Below are 14,600 nucleotides of genomic sequence, written 5' to 3'. Positions count from 1 at the left end.
ACAAACCAATGTCTTGAAGTTGTGGCAAAGCAGGTTTAGGTTGGATCTCAGGAAAAATGTCTTTACTGTTAGAAGAGCGAGGCGGTGGAACAGATGCCTAAGGAAGCTGTGGCCCCTCCACCCCTGGAGGAGTTCAAGAAGAGGTTGGACAGCTGCTGGTCAGGATTTTATCCTATAGTCCGATTGGTATGGACTTGGGTGGGGTTGCCTTCCTCTGTAGTGGGGGCACGGCCTCTACCTGGGATCTCTTGAGCGTATATTAACCTCTTATAGAAGCAGGACGTTGGCTGCTGTGGTCCCCCTGCTTTACTTGTGGCAGGTGAGGGTGTGACGTCTTGCGTTGTGTCAGGGTTGATGGTAGTTTTACTAAAAGGTTGGATAATGGCTTTGTATAGGATGCTTTGGATAGGGGTGATTCTGCCTCAGGCAGGGGGTTGGACCGGATGACTTCTGGAGGTCCCTTCCAGCCCTACTTCTCTGTGATTTGAAGCCATTGCCTTTTCTCCTGTCCTCTGCGGCCACAGAGAGAGGTGGAACTGGGAATTCGGTGCCCTGGGCAGAGATGCCTGAGAACGGAGGAAGGGGAAATGCTGAATGTCCGAGGATGGGAGTGCAGGGGTGCAGAGTGCCTGCTAACATGGCACGTGGCTGCGGTTCCTTCTGCGGGTGCTGCTGCCTGGCTGCTACAGGCTCAGAACAGACTCCCTGGGAACCCCACTCCTCTGCACCCTTTAAATTGGCACCAGGGCTCATGCCTCTAGTTACACTATTAGAGTAGTCTATCACTGTCCTCTGTAAAACCACCCTTCAGGTATCTGAAGGCTGGTGTCAAATCCCCGCTCTGTCTTATCTGCTCCAGACTAGATCATTTCAGTTCCCCCAGCCTTGCCTCATAAATCACTGTTTCCCAGACTTCTATACCAGTCTGCATTTCATTCTTCTGGTTAAATGTGAAAACAGCTGGACAGTGTTGAACAAGTTATGCAGGGAACGTCTTCCCTTCCAAGCCTAGGCTGGGCAGGTGTCTCTTGGGGCTGGGTTTGAACAGCCAGATTGCATCACGTGCAGGGTGATGGACTAGGTGACCGGGGAGGTCTGTTCCAACCCAGACCCAGGCTTGTTCACAGAGGCTGCTATTTGGCATTCTCAGAAGATGGTCATGGTATGTTTGGTTTCTCACCCGGGCAATTTCCACAACAGTAATGCTGTCCTATTACTCCAACAGCCGTAGCCTTTTCTGCAGAAGGATATTGGAGTGTCCTGTGGTCTCACACACCTGATGGCATTTGCACCTCCCAAAAACATGGATGGCCCCAAACTTCAAACCAAGATGAGCACATGGACACCCCTGAACCATCAGCTCATGAATGACAAGGCAAGTACCACACAGCTGTCTCCAATACAAGCCAAAGCATATGAGGAACATTTAGTAAATTAGCCAAGACGGGTTTGGTCCATGAGACAGAAAGATGGTGTGATTGAAAGGCATTAATTTGCTGCCTGTGAATGAACAAGATCCTCAAGCCTTTACTGTCCCTGAGAACTGATGTCCCTGAAACTTGTCTGAGTAACGAATAGGTAATAACTGAAGAGGGCTTGAGGATTTAGTCCAGTAACCTTCAACTGTAAGTGCAACACAGCATATATTAAAAGCAAATGACAATGAACCATAGCACAAGTTCTACCAAGTTAGGGCAGCACTTGCTCCATCAAATGTCTGATCAGCTTCACCTCAGAAGTAGGGTGACACGGACTCCCTGCTAGATGTGGAAGGGAGTGTCCTGATGTGGGCAGTTTACAAGATGGGTGTTCTAACTCTAGGTCCTTCAGACTGTGGCTAGGATCTGCAAGGGCAGCAGCTTTGTTTTTCCCTGTCAATCATCCCCAGTACCGTCTACTTTAAATTGAATTTAATTAAGTTTGTTGCTGAATCACAGAGCATAAGGCCAGAAGGGCCCTTAGATCATCCAGATAGATCTCTTGTCTATCACATGCCATTAGAGTCCATCCCATCCCCCACCTGTATTGAGCCCAATAACTTGTCTTTGTCTAGGTGTATCTTCTGTGACAGCTGAAAATTATGTCTGCGTGATAAAGGTGCTTGCTGAAGGCTCTATGAAGATTAGACCAAGTATTTTTTTCTGTCATTTGTTTAGATATTAAGCTATATGTTGTTGCTAAGAGCCTAATTAAAGTTTAAGATGTAGTTAGGCCTTGCATATAGTAAGGCCTAGTAAATTTAGCAACGCCTTGAAGTAGTAAGGCCCTTAGTAGTAAGGCCCTTAGTAGTAAGTTGTAGTTAAAATTAACCTTATCAAAAGAATGCAAGGCTTGTACTGTTATTGGTCAGTCTAAGGACAGTTGAAGTAAAAAGAATCTGAATGGCTGTAACTTATCAGCATAGCTCAGAAATTATAAATTGCCTGGCACATCAGGAAATCATTTAGAAGGAAGATGTAGCCCTGTGAAAGAAGTACTGATTTAAGATTAGCTGCTGGCCTGGATCAGTGAGCCAGTGGACCTTGAGGAGTCCCAGGACTGAATACCAGGGTCCTTCCCAGTACCCCTCAGACAATGCTGATTGGGGATGCCTGACTTTGCTGAGCTTTGCAGAAGAGACACTTGTTGTACATCAGGCATCAGAGGGGACTGCTGATAAATTGCTGATGCAAATTATTATCGTCTGTCTGTTGTTTTGTTATCTGTGCGTAGTCATGTTTTTGTTAATAAACCTTTCTTACCTTTCTACCCTCGACCATACTCTCAATCCCGAACCCTCTGCAGGCGGCTGGGACATCTTTCAGCAAGACAGTCGATCTTCATTTCAGGATATTAAGAAATGGCAAATCTACCACTTTCCTTAGTACCTGGCTTCAGTGGTTAACTACCTTTCTTGTTAAAAATCACAGCCTTATTGCCAGTTTGAATTGGTCTGACTTCAGCTTCCAGCCATGGGCCTTAATATGCTTCTTAACTTTACTTCTTACTACTTTCATAGATTTCATAGATTTCTAGAGTCAGAAAGGACCTGGCAGATCATTGGGTCTGACCCCCTGCTCTGGGCAGGAGAGAGCGCTGGGGTCAGGTAACCCCAGCCAGATGCCTGTCTAATCTCCTCTTGAACACCTCCAGGGTAGGGGAAAGCACCACCTCCCTTGGAAGCCCGTTCCATATTTTGGCAACCCTCACCATAAAGGATTTCTTCTTTATGTCCAATCTTCATCTGTTCTCCTTCAGTTTGCGAGCATTATTCCTAGTAACCCCAAGGGGCGCCCTGATAAACAGAGTGTCCCCTATTCCCTGCTGGCCCCCCCTGATGAGTTTGTAGGCAGCCACAAGATCACCTCTTAGCTTTCTCTTGTGGAGGCTGCAGAGAGTCAGATCCCTCAGTCTGTCTTCATAAGGTCTTACCTGCAGGCCCTCAACCATACAAATGGCCCTCCTCTGAACCCTCTCAAGGTTATCCACATCCCTCTTGAAGTGTGGCACCCAAAATTAGAAACAGTACTCCATCTGTAGCTTCACCAGTGCCGCATAGAGGGGAATTATCACTTCCCTAGACCTGCTCGTGATGCTTCTGCTGATGCAAGGAAGAGTGTGGTTAGCCTTGCTTATTACCTCGTTGCACTGGTGACTCATGTTTATTTTTGTGTCAACCAGGACTCAGAGATCTCTTTCCACTGTTGTGGTGCTCAGAATGGTCCCCCCCAGTCTATAGATGTGTTGGAGATCCTTTCTCCCCAGGTGCTTCACCTTGCATTTATCTTTGTTGGATTGCATCCTATTCCGATTGGCCCACTTCCCCAGTCTGTCCAAATCTTCCTGAATTTGCTCCCTGCCCTCCAGTGTGTTTACTATGCCCCATAGTTTAGTGTCATCTGCAAGTTTGGACAAGGTGCTTTCAACACCTTTGTCCAAATCACTGATGAAGATATTAAACAGTACTGGTGCAAGGACAGAGCCTTGGGGGACACCACTGCCCACATCCCTCCAGGGAGAAACCAACCCATCCACCACCACTCTCTAGGTGCGTCCCATAAGCCAGTTTTTCACCCACCTTACTGTGAAAAAATCCACATCGCAGCTACTCAGTTTGCTCGTAAGAACTGGGCGCAACACTGTGTCAAAGGCCTTGTTAAGATCCAGGTAAATAGTATCTACTTCCTCCCTTGCATCTAAGCACTTTGTGACCTGGTCATAAAAAGAGACCAGGTTAGTCAGGCAGGATCTGCCTGTTATAAACCCATGCTGGTTGCCCCTTACCATTCTGTTACCCGCTGGCCCCCTGCAGATGTGATCCTTAATGATTTTTTCTAAGGTCTTGCCAAAAATAGAGGTGAGGCTAAGTGGCCTATAATTACCCAGGTCCTTCTTCCTTCCCTTCTTGAAGATAGGGACCATGTTGGCCCTTTTCCAGTACTCTTGGACCTGTCCCAAGTGCCACGAGCACTCAAAACAGCTGCACCAGTGGTTCTGCTATGTCATCTTTCATAGTTTCATAGTAGGTAGGGTCGGAAGGGACCTAAGCAGATCATCAAGTCCGACCCCCTGCCATGGCAGGAAAGAGTGCTGGGGTCAAATGACCCCAGCTAGGTGATTATCCAGCCTCCTTTTGAAGACCCCCAGGGTAGGAGTGAGCACCACTTCCTTTGGAAGTTGGTTCCAGATCCTAGCGGCCCTGACAGTGAAGTAGCGCTTCCTGATATCTAGTCTGAATTTACTCTCAGTCAACTTATGGCTGTTATTCCTCATTACTCCCAGCAGAGCTCGGGGGAACAGGGACTCTCCCATAGCCTGCTGGTCCCCCTCAGCCAGTTTATAAATGGCCACCAGATCCCCTCTCAGCCTTCTCTTGTGGAAGCTGAACAGGTTCAGGTCCCGTCACCTCTCCTCATAGGGCCTGCCCTGCTGCCCCCCGATCATGTGAGTGGCCCTCCTCTGGACCCTCTCCATGTTATCCACATCCCTCCTGAAGTGCGACACCCAGAACTGGACACAGTACTCCAACTGTGGCCTGACCAGTGTTGCATAGAGGGGGAGGATCACCTCCTTGGACCTGCTTGAGATGCATCTGCGGATGCATGACAAGGTATGGTTGGCCTTCCTGCCCGCATCCCCACATTGGCAGCCCATGTTCAACTTGGAGTCTATAATGGTCCCTCCCTTCCATCAGGTGTGCGCCTCCCTTTTAGCTAGAAGGCATTCCCGGATGCTTTTGTTGAGCCATGGGGGCTTTTGTGCCCTCCTGCCCCCTTTGATCCGTGTTGGGATTACCTCCCTTTGGGCTTGGAGGATCGTCTCCTTAAGAAGTGGCCACTCTTCTTAGATACCTGGCTCCCTCCCCTCCGGGACCTCAGTGCCTTCCCGGCTATTCTCCTTAGCTCATTGAAGTCCGCCCTCCTGAAATCAAGGGCTGCTGCCTTGCTGCAGGCCTTTGCCACCTTGCGCTGGGTGATGAATTCCAGCAGGCGATGATCGCTGTCACCCAGGTGGTTCTGGGATAAACACAGGCACAATTTATCCAGGGATAAATGTAATGTCTGTTCCTAGCCTATATGAAGGTGCTTATACCCTGTGATCAAGTCACTTCCCAATCTCTTTGATAAGCTAAGCTCAGGGAGCTCTTGAACTTTTCCACCATAAGGCATTTTCTTTAGCTCTTGATTCATTGTTTGTGGTGCATTGTTGCACCCTCTCCAATTTTGCAATATCCTTTTTAAAATGCAGACTCCAGTACTGGGCCTAGTAGACCAGTATCAGTTTCCCTAACATCCCATAGAGATGCACAGTCATCTCTCCCACACTCCCTCACTGCTCAGTTCTTTAGATTGCATTGCAACAGAAGCTCATGTCAGATTGCTTGTCCGTGATGTCCATGATCCTCATGTCAAAATGCTTGTCTGTTGTAGGCAGATCAGAACAGAATTTTGTCTCTCTTATCTGTACAGAGCTAACAGGAAGAGATAGCAGTGACGAAAACATTGCTGACAATGACAATCAACTGATATTGTTCTCCATCACATTAGGGAACAGATCTCTCAAGTTTAAAAATGTCGTGTTAGGATTGTTGGTTGTAGCCGTGTTGGTCTATGGACAGGTAGACAAGGTTCTTTGAAGAGATGTGCTCTCTTTTATTAGACTAACTAGATAGTTGGAAAAATTGTTCTTTGCAAGCTTTTGGGCACAAACACCCTTTTTCAGGCATAGGGAGAGTCTGTTGGGGCTCATGTACATACCACGATTTTTGTCCTTTCATGCACTGCAGCTGCGTGTCTGTTTGCACGAGCAGGATTTAAAAGCCTTTCTTGTGCATGCAAAGGCACTCAATGAAGTATAATGAGCCTCTTTGTCCACCGGATGGCACTGTGACTTTTTTTGTAGTTCACCCCTTCCAATTGCTTTCACTTTCGAATTGCTTCTGCTTTTTTTTTCTTTTTGTGGTTTGCTGGCTCCTTGCTTCCACAGCTACATGGTAGGGCGCAGGCATGGGATGGATGGGGGGCCCCATGCCAGGGGGGTAGTGCTGGACCATCCCGTTCTCCTGCAGCACCAGCCAGGGACCTGGCTAAATTCATTTGAAAACCTAGTGCGTGTAAACACAGATGCGATGCTCCAAAATAAACAAGTTTAAATTTTATAAACCTGTTTAATGAGGATTAAAACCCATGGTGTGTACAGGCACTCTTGGTGGTTGTGTGCTCTCCTGGGTAGAATAGAAGCCAAAATGCAAAATGCAGGTCTGTGAAAATGCAATAAGTTTCAAAGGGAATGGGAGACAATGGGTGTGAAAAGGTACTGGTGGGGGGGCGGAGAGAAGGGGAAGAAGATGATAAAATGTAGCTGGTAAAATGCAGACAGGTTACCTGGGGTTATTGGATGGCAGACATGTTATAACGTGCCATAAATCCAATGTCTATATTTAGTCCATGATTTTTTGTATCCAGTAGATTGATGAAGTAAAGTTCATAGGCTCATCTGTGACAGGTGTTTTGTAAATTCCCTTAGAGGATTAGTACTGAGACATTGGAGAGAGCGTGGTTATCTTACGAGGAGTGTGCACCCAAAGGTAATTGGGTATTCCTGTCTTTGATAGACTTTTTGGTGTGCATTCATTCTGGTGCGCAGTTTGGTTTCTCCTACATATTTTTCATCAGGGCATTTGGTGCACTGGATTAAATATATCACATTTCTGGAGATGCAGCTGTACGATCCAGGAATGCTGATGGTTCTGTTGTGGAGTGTAGTTATAGTGGGAGTGGTGGAGACACGTTGGCAGGTTTAACGTTTCTTGTCATGTCACGGTCTGGATCCATTTGGTGTGCTTTGGGCCATAGGAAGTTTGCTTCTGGTGATGAGGTTGGTGAGGTTCAGTGCTCGTTTAAAGGCTAAGATGGGTGTTTCTGGAAAGATCTCTTTAAGAGTTGGCTCTTCTTCTAGTATGAGTTGTAACTGTTTGAGGCTTTTTATATATAGGTTCCAGGGAAGGATGGTATGTCATAACTAATACTGTGTGATTCATGGGGATTTTCTTTTTGCACTGCAGCAATTCTTCACATGGTGTCCAGGTGGCTCTTTCAAAAGTGCGATCTGTCTCTTTGGAGGAGTGTCCTTGTTTGCGGGAAAGCCCTTTTGAGATTTGCAAGGAGACAGTCATAGGTGTTCTTCTCAGTGCAAATTGGTGGTATCAGAGGACTTGGCGGTAAATTACAGCTTTCTTGGTGTGTTTAGGGTGATTGCTGGTTCTGTGTAGATACGTATGTTGGTCTGTGGGTTTCTTGTATATGGTGGCTTGTATTGTACCATTCTGGATATTGATCATGGTATCTGAAAAGGAAATGTTGGTGCTGGAACAGATAGTCTGATTAATGGGTGATTATTATTGAATTTGTGGAGGAAATCAATCAGAGATTGCAGGTTTTTGGTCCAAATGGTGATCTATATATCATGGGTTTGATAATGCAGTTCTTGAGGAATTCTTTTTCTCAGTGGACCACAAAAAGGTTGGCATATTGTGGGGCCATTTTGGTGCCCATTGCAGTGCCCAGGGTCTGGAGGAAGTGTTGACTACTGAAAGTGAAGTTGTTGTATGTGAGGATGAAGTGTATAAATTCAGTAGAATCTTTAGGTCTGTACTCTGAGTTGTAATCTTGCTCCCGTAGATATGTAAGGCAGGCTTGGATCCTATCCTGGTGTGGGATGTTGGCATATAAGATGGTACCATCCATGGTGGCTAGGAGGATATTGCTGGGAAAGCAGTCTGTGTTTTTAAGTTTTTATAGGAAATCTGTTGTGTCTTGGACAAAATGTGGTCTTTGGGTGACAAGAGATTTTAGGATGGAGTCGATGAAATCTGATATTGCCTCCGTTTGGTTGGACTGAAGATCCGTGGTTGGATATTATAGGTTTGCCTGGGTTTCCTTGTTTATGGATTTTACGGAGCATGTTAAAAGTCCCTGGATTGGGTAATGGGGGGATCAAGTTTTGTAGTTTTTCTTGTAAATGATGTGATAGTAGTTTTGAGTTTTAAGGTGAAAAATGGCGTCTTTACACTATCATGTTCAGAAGTGTAACAAATTAATTTCTGGACCCTGGGTGGCAGCAGCAGCTGGATTGGCAGTGGTGGCAACCATCATCATCAGCTGTCATTGTTACACTCGCCCTAAGTCACTGCCCAGGGCTGGTGCCCCATTCACCCACCCCTAGTCATTAGGGCTGTGAGAAGCTTCAGTCCCTGATTTGATTCGGCGGAGATTTGGCCCAATTCGGTGGCTGAATCTCCAAATCCAAATCGAATCAGAGGGCCCTTTAATCTCTCTGAATTAAATCGTAATCCTCCAAATCGATTCAGCGATTCAGACCTAGACGCAGCTTTAGTTTTTTCTACATATCTCTAGGTAGCAGGCGGCTCGTGAATGCTGCAATGCTGGGGCACATGGAGCGTCCCACAGGAGCACAGGGGGGTCCCTGGTGCACTCGGCAGCAGAACTGGAAGTGGACCAAAAGCATTTCCGGTCCACTTCCGGCTCCGCTGGAGAGTGCACTGGAGGACCCCCCCATACCACCCCCCCGGCTCGGTGACTGGTGCCTCCTGGGTCTGGGGGGGCACCCGGGGGCCCTCCATGTCTGATTGCTGAGCCGGGGGGTGCAGTGGGGCCCCCCAGCGCACTCCCTGGTGGACCTGGAAGTGGACTGGAAGTACTTCCGGTCCACTTCTGGGTTCGCTGCTGAGAACATGGAGGGCCCCCCTGCGCTCCCGTGGGATGCTCCATCTGCCTCACCATCACAGCGTTCACAAGCTGCGCTGGTACCTTGAGGTCTGTAGAAAAAACATTTCTACATGTCTATGTCCGAATTGCCGATTCTTTGAATCAGCATCAAATCTTCAGATTCAGACTTGGCTGAATCAAATCGGGGACGGTGATCCGAATCAATGAATTAAATCACTGTCCCTGATTCAGGCCAAATCTAAATCCAAATTGAATAGGGCCCGCTTTGCACACCCCTACTAGTCATGCTACTGGTTGTGTTTTTTATCGTATCAGCACTTTAGGGGGGGCAGCAAAGAGAGGAAGGAACTCCTGGACATGAGGAACAGTTTGGAAGAAGATCCAAAGCAGAGAGAAGAGAGGAGGTGGCTTGGAGGGTGGCTAATAGTTGAGAAGACAACAGGGGACTGCTATGGTAGGAAATCAGAGTCAAGGTAAGGCAGAGGCCATTTAGCAGAGGCCAAAAAACTCTGACTTGGAGGGGTGGAGACAGGAAGGCAGCGGATGAGCCTGCCTTTTTTGCAATCACATTATGAATTCAATAATTCTTTGTTTCCAAAGGACTGCAGAGAGCCAGACTGCCTGGCAGAGCTGGCTCAGGTGCATGCGTAAGAACTCAGAAAGCAAACACTGGATCTTTCTTTGATCAAAGACCATGAATACTGTTTACAGCTATGTAAATACCACTCTGTTCCACTTACATTCCCTGAACCAAAACTTCAGTCTTGGTCTATTTATCACTGTCTTGTGGCAAATCTTTACAAAGTTCAGCCAATGCAAAGCTTTCCGGAGGGTCTCTTTTTTTGCCAACTGTCTCACGTGCAAATAAAACAAATAAGAAATGTAAACAGGCGAATAGGAGGAAAGTAATTTTTCACGCCTGGTGAGAGAAACTCCTGCTGGGAGACATGAAGTTAATGCTGGTATTTGAGCTGGACTAGAAACCAACACTGGTGTTATCTTTCTCTGCAGGAGCTGTCTTAGCCAGCTGCCAAAACAATAAAATATGATGTTTCTAAGGATTAATAATATTTTCCTAGTTGTGGTTAGTAACTGTTTTAATTTGCAGTTATGGTTATATCTCATAAATGTCTCTTCTTTGCTCCTTCTAAAGAGAAAAGAGCTACAGCCTTTTTCTCTTCCCAGGCCGTGCCTCAGAGAGGTTCTGCTAGCTTCAGTCCACATCACAAAGCCTCCACTACCTTTAGGCACTAACCATCCCTTTATAATCTCGGCAAAGAGGCCAGCGGTGCATGAACTCTTCTTTCACTTCTATCCTGACCCTTCAGACTGAGGATGAAGGACCTTGAGGGGAGAGAAAGAGAGGAGGAAGTGAGGAAATCTGTGTTGCTCCTGCCCGTGCTGCAGTTATCCCATGGACAAGGAGGTCTTCATTCTTCCTGGTTGTCTGACTGGGGCGTCTCAAGGGCACTCCCCTCACTAAAAAAGAAAGCCCTAAATAAAGGGTGGAGTTGCCGAGTGGACCCCTAACAACCTTGATCAGTATGAATTGCGTAGATGAACCAATGTGGATTTCTCCTGACTTCCTCAGGATCCAGATGGATCCCACCTGTAGGAATCAGATTGCAGAACTTGCAAAGCAAGCAGGCTGTTTTTCAAGCTGATTTTTTTTTTAGCCTGGGATAGGCTGAATTGCCTCTGTGTGTTCAACCTCACTTATTTTGGTTTTTCTCTTCCCTTATAGGTATTTGAAGAACGAAAAGCCCTGCTTGGAAAATGGGTAACCTTTTCTCTTTAAATAAAAGTTAGTTTCAGAACTAATTGCGGGATGAGTGGGATGGGAATTTTAAATACCTTTCCTGTTTCACTTGAAGAGACTAATTTTCTGGATGGAAGGGTGAGAAACAGAAGGGCTGGACTATTGAACCTCTGATGGGAACATAAAAGGACAATTTTTTTTCCTGGCATAGTTCCAAAGAAATCATGAGCTTGAGTAATCTGGTCTGCTTTTTAAAAGTAAAAATGGGGTTGGAAGCCCAAAGAAAAGTCTGTAGAAAAAGTGTTGAGAAGGTATCTGGCAGACAAGTTGCTAACACCCCCTAGCAACTTAGACAGATATCAGGAAATCTGATATATTTTATTAGATGCATTCAGTATTTATATCCTGCAATTGTATACCGCCTACTATATATACTGATATGCTGGAAATAAATTATACCGATGATCTATTTAACATCTTTAGGAACATGGGTATAGAAGGGACATCCCAGGCGATTAAGTTCAGGTCCCTGCTATTTCACATACCTCTTAATAAACTTAATGAGTTACATCTTAAAAGTAATTAGCTTTTACCTCCATTGTTCCTACTGGGGACTGTCCCAGAACATCACTGCCCATGGTCAGGAGCCTTCTTTTAATTTCCAGCCAAAATTTATTCAAAGCAAGTTGATACTCATTTATTCTTGTTCAACACTGTCCTTTAGTTTACGTGATTTCCCCCCACCCCCAGGTGTGTAACACCCCCTAGCAGCTTAGCTACCTCACATTGGCAGCATGCAGTCCTCTGCTGCCCAGGGGTATACTCAGGCCGTGCTTTTCCTCATTCATTTCCAACCGGTTAGCTCCCAGGTTATAGCAGAAGTTCTTATTGTTACCCTTGTATTGGCACTGTTCAGTGTCATCCCATTTCTGTTACTCAGGTCCTCATGTTGATCCAGTTCTTTCTCTTATGATATTCTGATCTTCCTTTGCACTTAACTTTGTGTTGCAATTTTCATCACCGCGCTCCCGCTCTGTGCCAAGGTTATGGATGAAAATATGAAACAGTATCAGTCCCAAACATATCTTTGAGGAATTCCACTAATGACCTCTCTCCCTCCCTATTTATCCAGGTCCTTCCCTGCCTTACAATGCCTTTACTAGTCTCTGTCTTCTTTGGTACCTCCCATAATTTCCACCATAGTGCCATTTAACAGGCTTTACTGAATTACAGATAGATGAGATACCTCCCTTCTTTTGCCTGGAAGACAAAGAGAAGTTTTCCCTAACCACCTGGCTTTACATTTGGCAAAGGTGGAGGCATTTCCTACTCTTCTATTCAGCTTGGGCTGTGGTGTAGAAATAGGGTGACCATATGTTCCAGTTTGGCTGGAGCAGTCCCGGATTTCATAGGCCATCCTCACGTCCCAGTTGGTTGGTGAGAACTGAAGTAAACTTTTGGTGCCACCCTGCTCACACGTGCCCAGCTCAGGTCCTCCTCAGCAGGCTGGAGGCAGTGGGGTGGGGTGGGACCAGCACTGCTGCGCCTGCCTGGGGCAGGGATTGGCCAGGGCAGGCCGAAGGGTCTGGGGTCTGGGCACCTGCACGGAGCAATCCAGGATGGCAGAGCGGTGCAGGGTGGGACAGCACTGAGGCCTGCAGCCCAGCTCCATCCTCTGTGTGCAGAGGTTAGACGCGGCTGCGAGCAACCCCTGAGTGGTGCTTTGTGGGTGCCACCAGCATGCTCTGTGGGGCACACAGCACCTCTCCCTGCTGCCAGCAGCCTCACACCCTGCTGCTGAAGCCACTACCGAGGAGCAGGCTGCACAAGACAGCCCTGGGCAGCTGCCAGAGGGTGGTGGGGAGGCTTTGTGTGGTCACACAGCACGGGTTGGTGGAGCCCGGGGGCACCACTCAGGGGCGGCTCGCTGCAGGGCTCAGCTTCTGCATGTGGGGGTTGAAGCTCAGCCATGGGCCTCTGCACTGTCCTGCCCCGCTGCTCCACCATCAGGCTCCTGGGAGCCACAGGGTTGGGGCTGTGTGTGCATGCGCGTGTGTGTCTGTACCGGAAAGGGGGTGTGGAGGCACGGTGTGCACGTGTGTGTGTGTACATGTGTGTGCATGTGCATGTGTGTACCCCCCTCGCCCCAGATTTCCTTGCGCCGTCCTGGATTTCCCTAAAATTATTACAACCACCCTACGTAGAAAGGAACACACAATTCATGGAGCCGGGTAGAGGGTGAGCACAAGACAATTTGACTCCATAGCCCAGGAATGAGCTCACCAGGACTCCTGGGTTCGCAATGGGGGATGCCTGGTTTGTGAATCCAGAGGAGCTTGATCAGGAAATAGATGCCAAGAGGCTCAGCAGTGGATCTAGGCATGCCTACAAGGCATGTAAGGCACCTCACTGATGAAAAGGTGGGTGCCCATGGCCTTTCAGGTGCCTAAATGGCTGGTTAGGGATTTTATGTATCTCTCCCTAACACCACCTGACTTATACCTCAGGTTCCTACGCACTGGCTCTCAGTGATAAAACCAGGCTCATACAGGAAGTCGGTGGCAGAGGAACACATTGAACCCACAGGCACAAATCCCAGATTTGCAGCCTAGCTACTGACCTGCCCTTCCTTTCTCCTCAGAGCCAGACTCAGTGAGTAGAAGCGTTTGGGGAGAGCACCTGTAACATGCCTCATCTGAAGAGAGAGAGGAGAAAGATGTGAGACGGGAGCTTACGTCAGCCTGAGTGAGATAAGCAGCATGTGCCAGCCAAGCCCCACTGCAAGGGACATGGCTAAGCACCATCCGGCGCTTTGAAAATGCAGCTAGGCAAATAGGTGTCAGGTACATGGCCACATGCGATACTCAAATTAAATAGAAACACACCAATGATGAGGATGCTTCTCTCCACTGTTGTGATACCTTGTGTTTGCCCAACAAGCCCATCTATTTAGTGCTGTGAATTCTACAAGTTGGAAAGGTCACAAGTGTTGACAACTTTTGCGAATGAGCTGGTCTGTCGCAGGTGAACAACTTGTGTCTCAGCTCATTGCAGCCATTCACTAGCACAGGAGACAGGCCCTGCACAGCTGCTGGGCTCTGCGGGCACTGACAGCAAAGAATGTGCTACAAGGTGAGAAGATAAGCAGGAGCCGCAAGTGGCTGCTAGTGAGGTACTAGGAAAATGTGCATTAACCTGTCTTAATAAGAATTACCTAAAAAGCACAGTTTTTTTAGGGCATTTATACACATACTTTTTTGTCTCGTGACACACCGGAGATCCACCACTTTAGAACATACTTGATTGAGTCTGCTCAGCACATGAGCTGACGTGAACTGCACTGCACCACATGCAGTTGTGTAAGTAGCAAAATGCGTGTCAGCGCTCAGAAAATGGTGGCAGTATACTTTTGAACAAAAGCACCTTCTATGTGTTTTAGTTCAAAAGTGTGCCATCACCGTTTTCTCAGGGCTGATGCACATTTCACCACTTATACAACTGCAAGCATCACAGAGCCAGATGCTTGTGTGTAAAAATGTCCTTAGTGATGCTTTAATTCACATTAAAATAGACTAGACACTGTCTCTCACCCCATTCTCATTAAAAAACTAGGA

The 14,600-nt window shown here is 47.2% G+C and overlaps 1 protein-coding gene across 1 annotated transcript in view; it reads left to right on the top strand.

Annotated features, from left to right (window-relative positions):
- Positions 1-1,228: 1,228 nt before the first annotated feature.
- Positions 1,229-14,600, top strand: part of FBXO16 (F-box protein 16) — a 46,006-nt gene continuing 32,634 nt past the window's right edge. The window contains exons 1-2 of the mRNA XM_019520880.1: positions 1,229-1,375; positions 10,972-11,007. Coding sequence (XP_019376425.1) covers positions 1,280-1,375; positions 10,972-11,007 — 132 coding nt within the window. The 5' untranslated portion in view covers positions 1,229-1,279. The remainder of the gene's footprint in view (positions 1,376-10,971; positions 11,008-14,600) is intronic.

Source organism: Gavialis gangeticus, unplaced genomic scaffold (assembly GCF_001723915.1).
Source record: "Gavialis gangeticus isolate Ggan-Ray unplaced genomic scaffold, GavGan_comp1, whole genome shotgun sequence".
In the NCBI taxonomy this organism is placed as follows: domain Eukaryota; kingdom Metazoa; phylum Chordata; order Crocodylia; family Gavialidae; genus Gavialis; species Gavialis gangeticus.
Note: the sequence above shows the minus strand (reverse complement) of the source record. Positions and strands in the feature narration are given on the sequence as shown.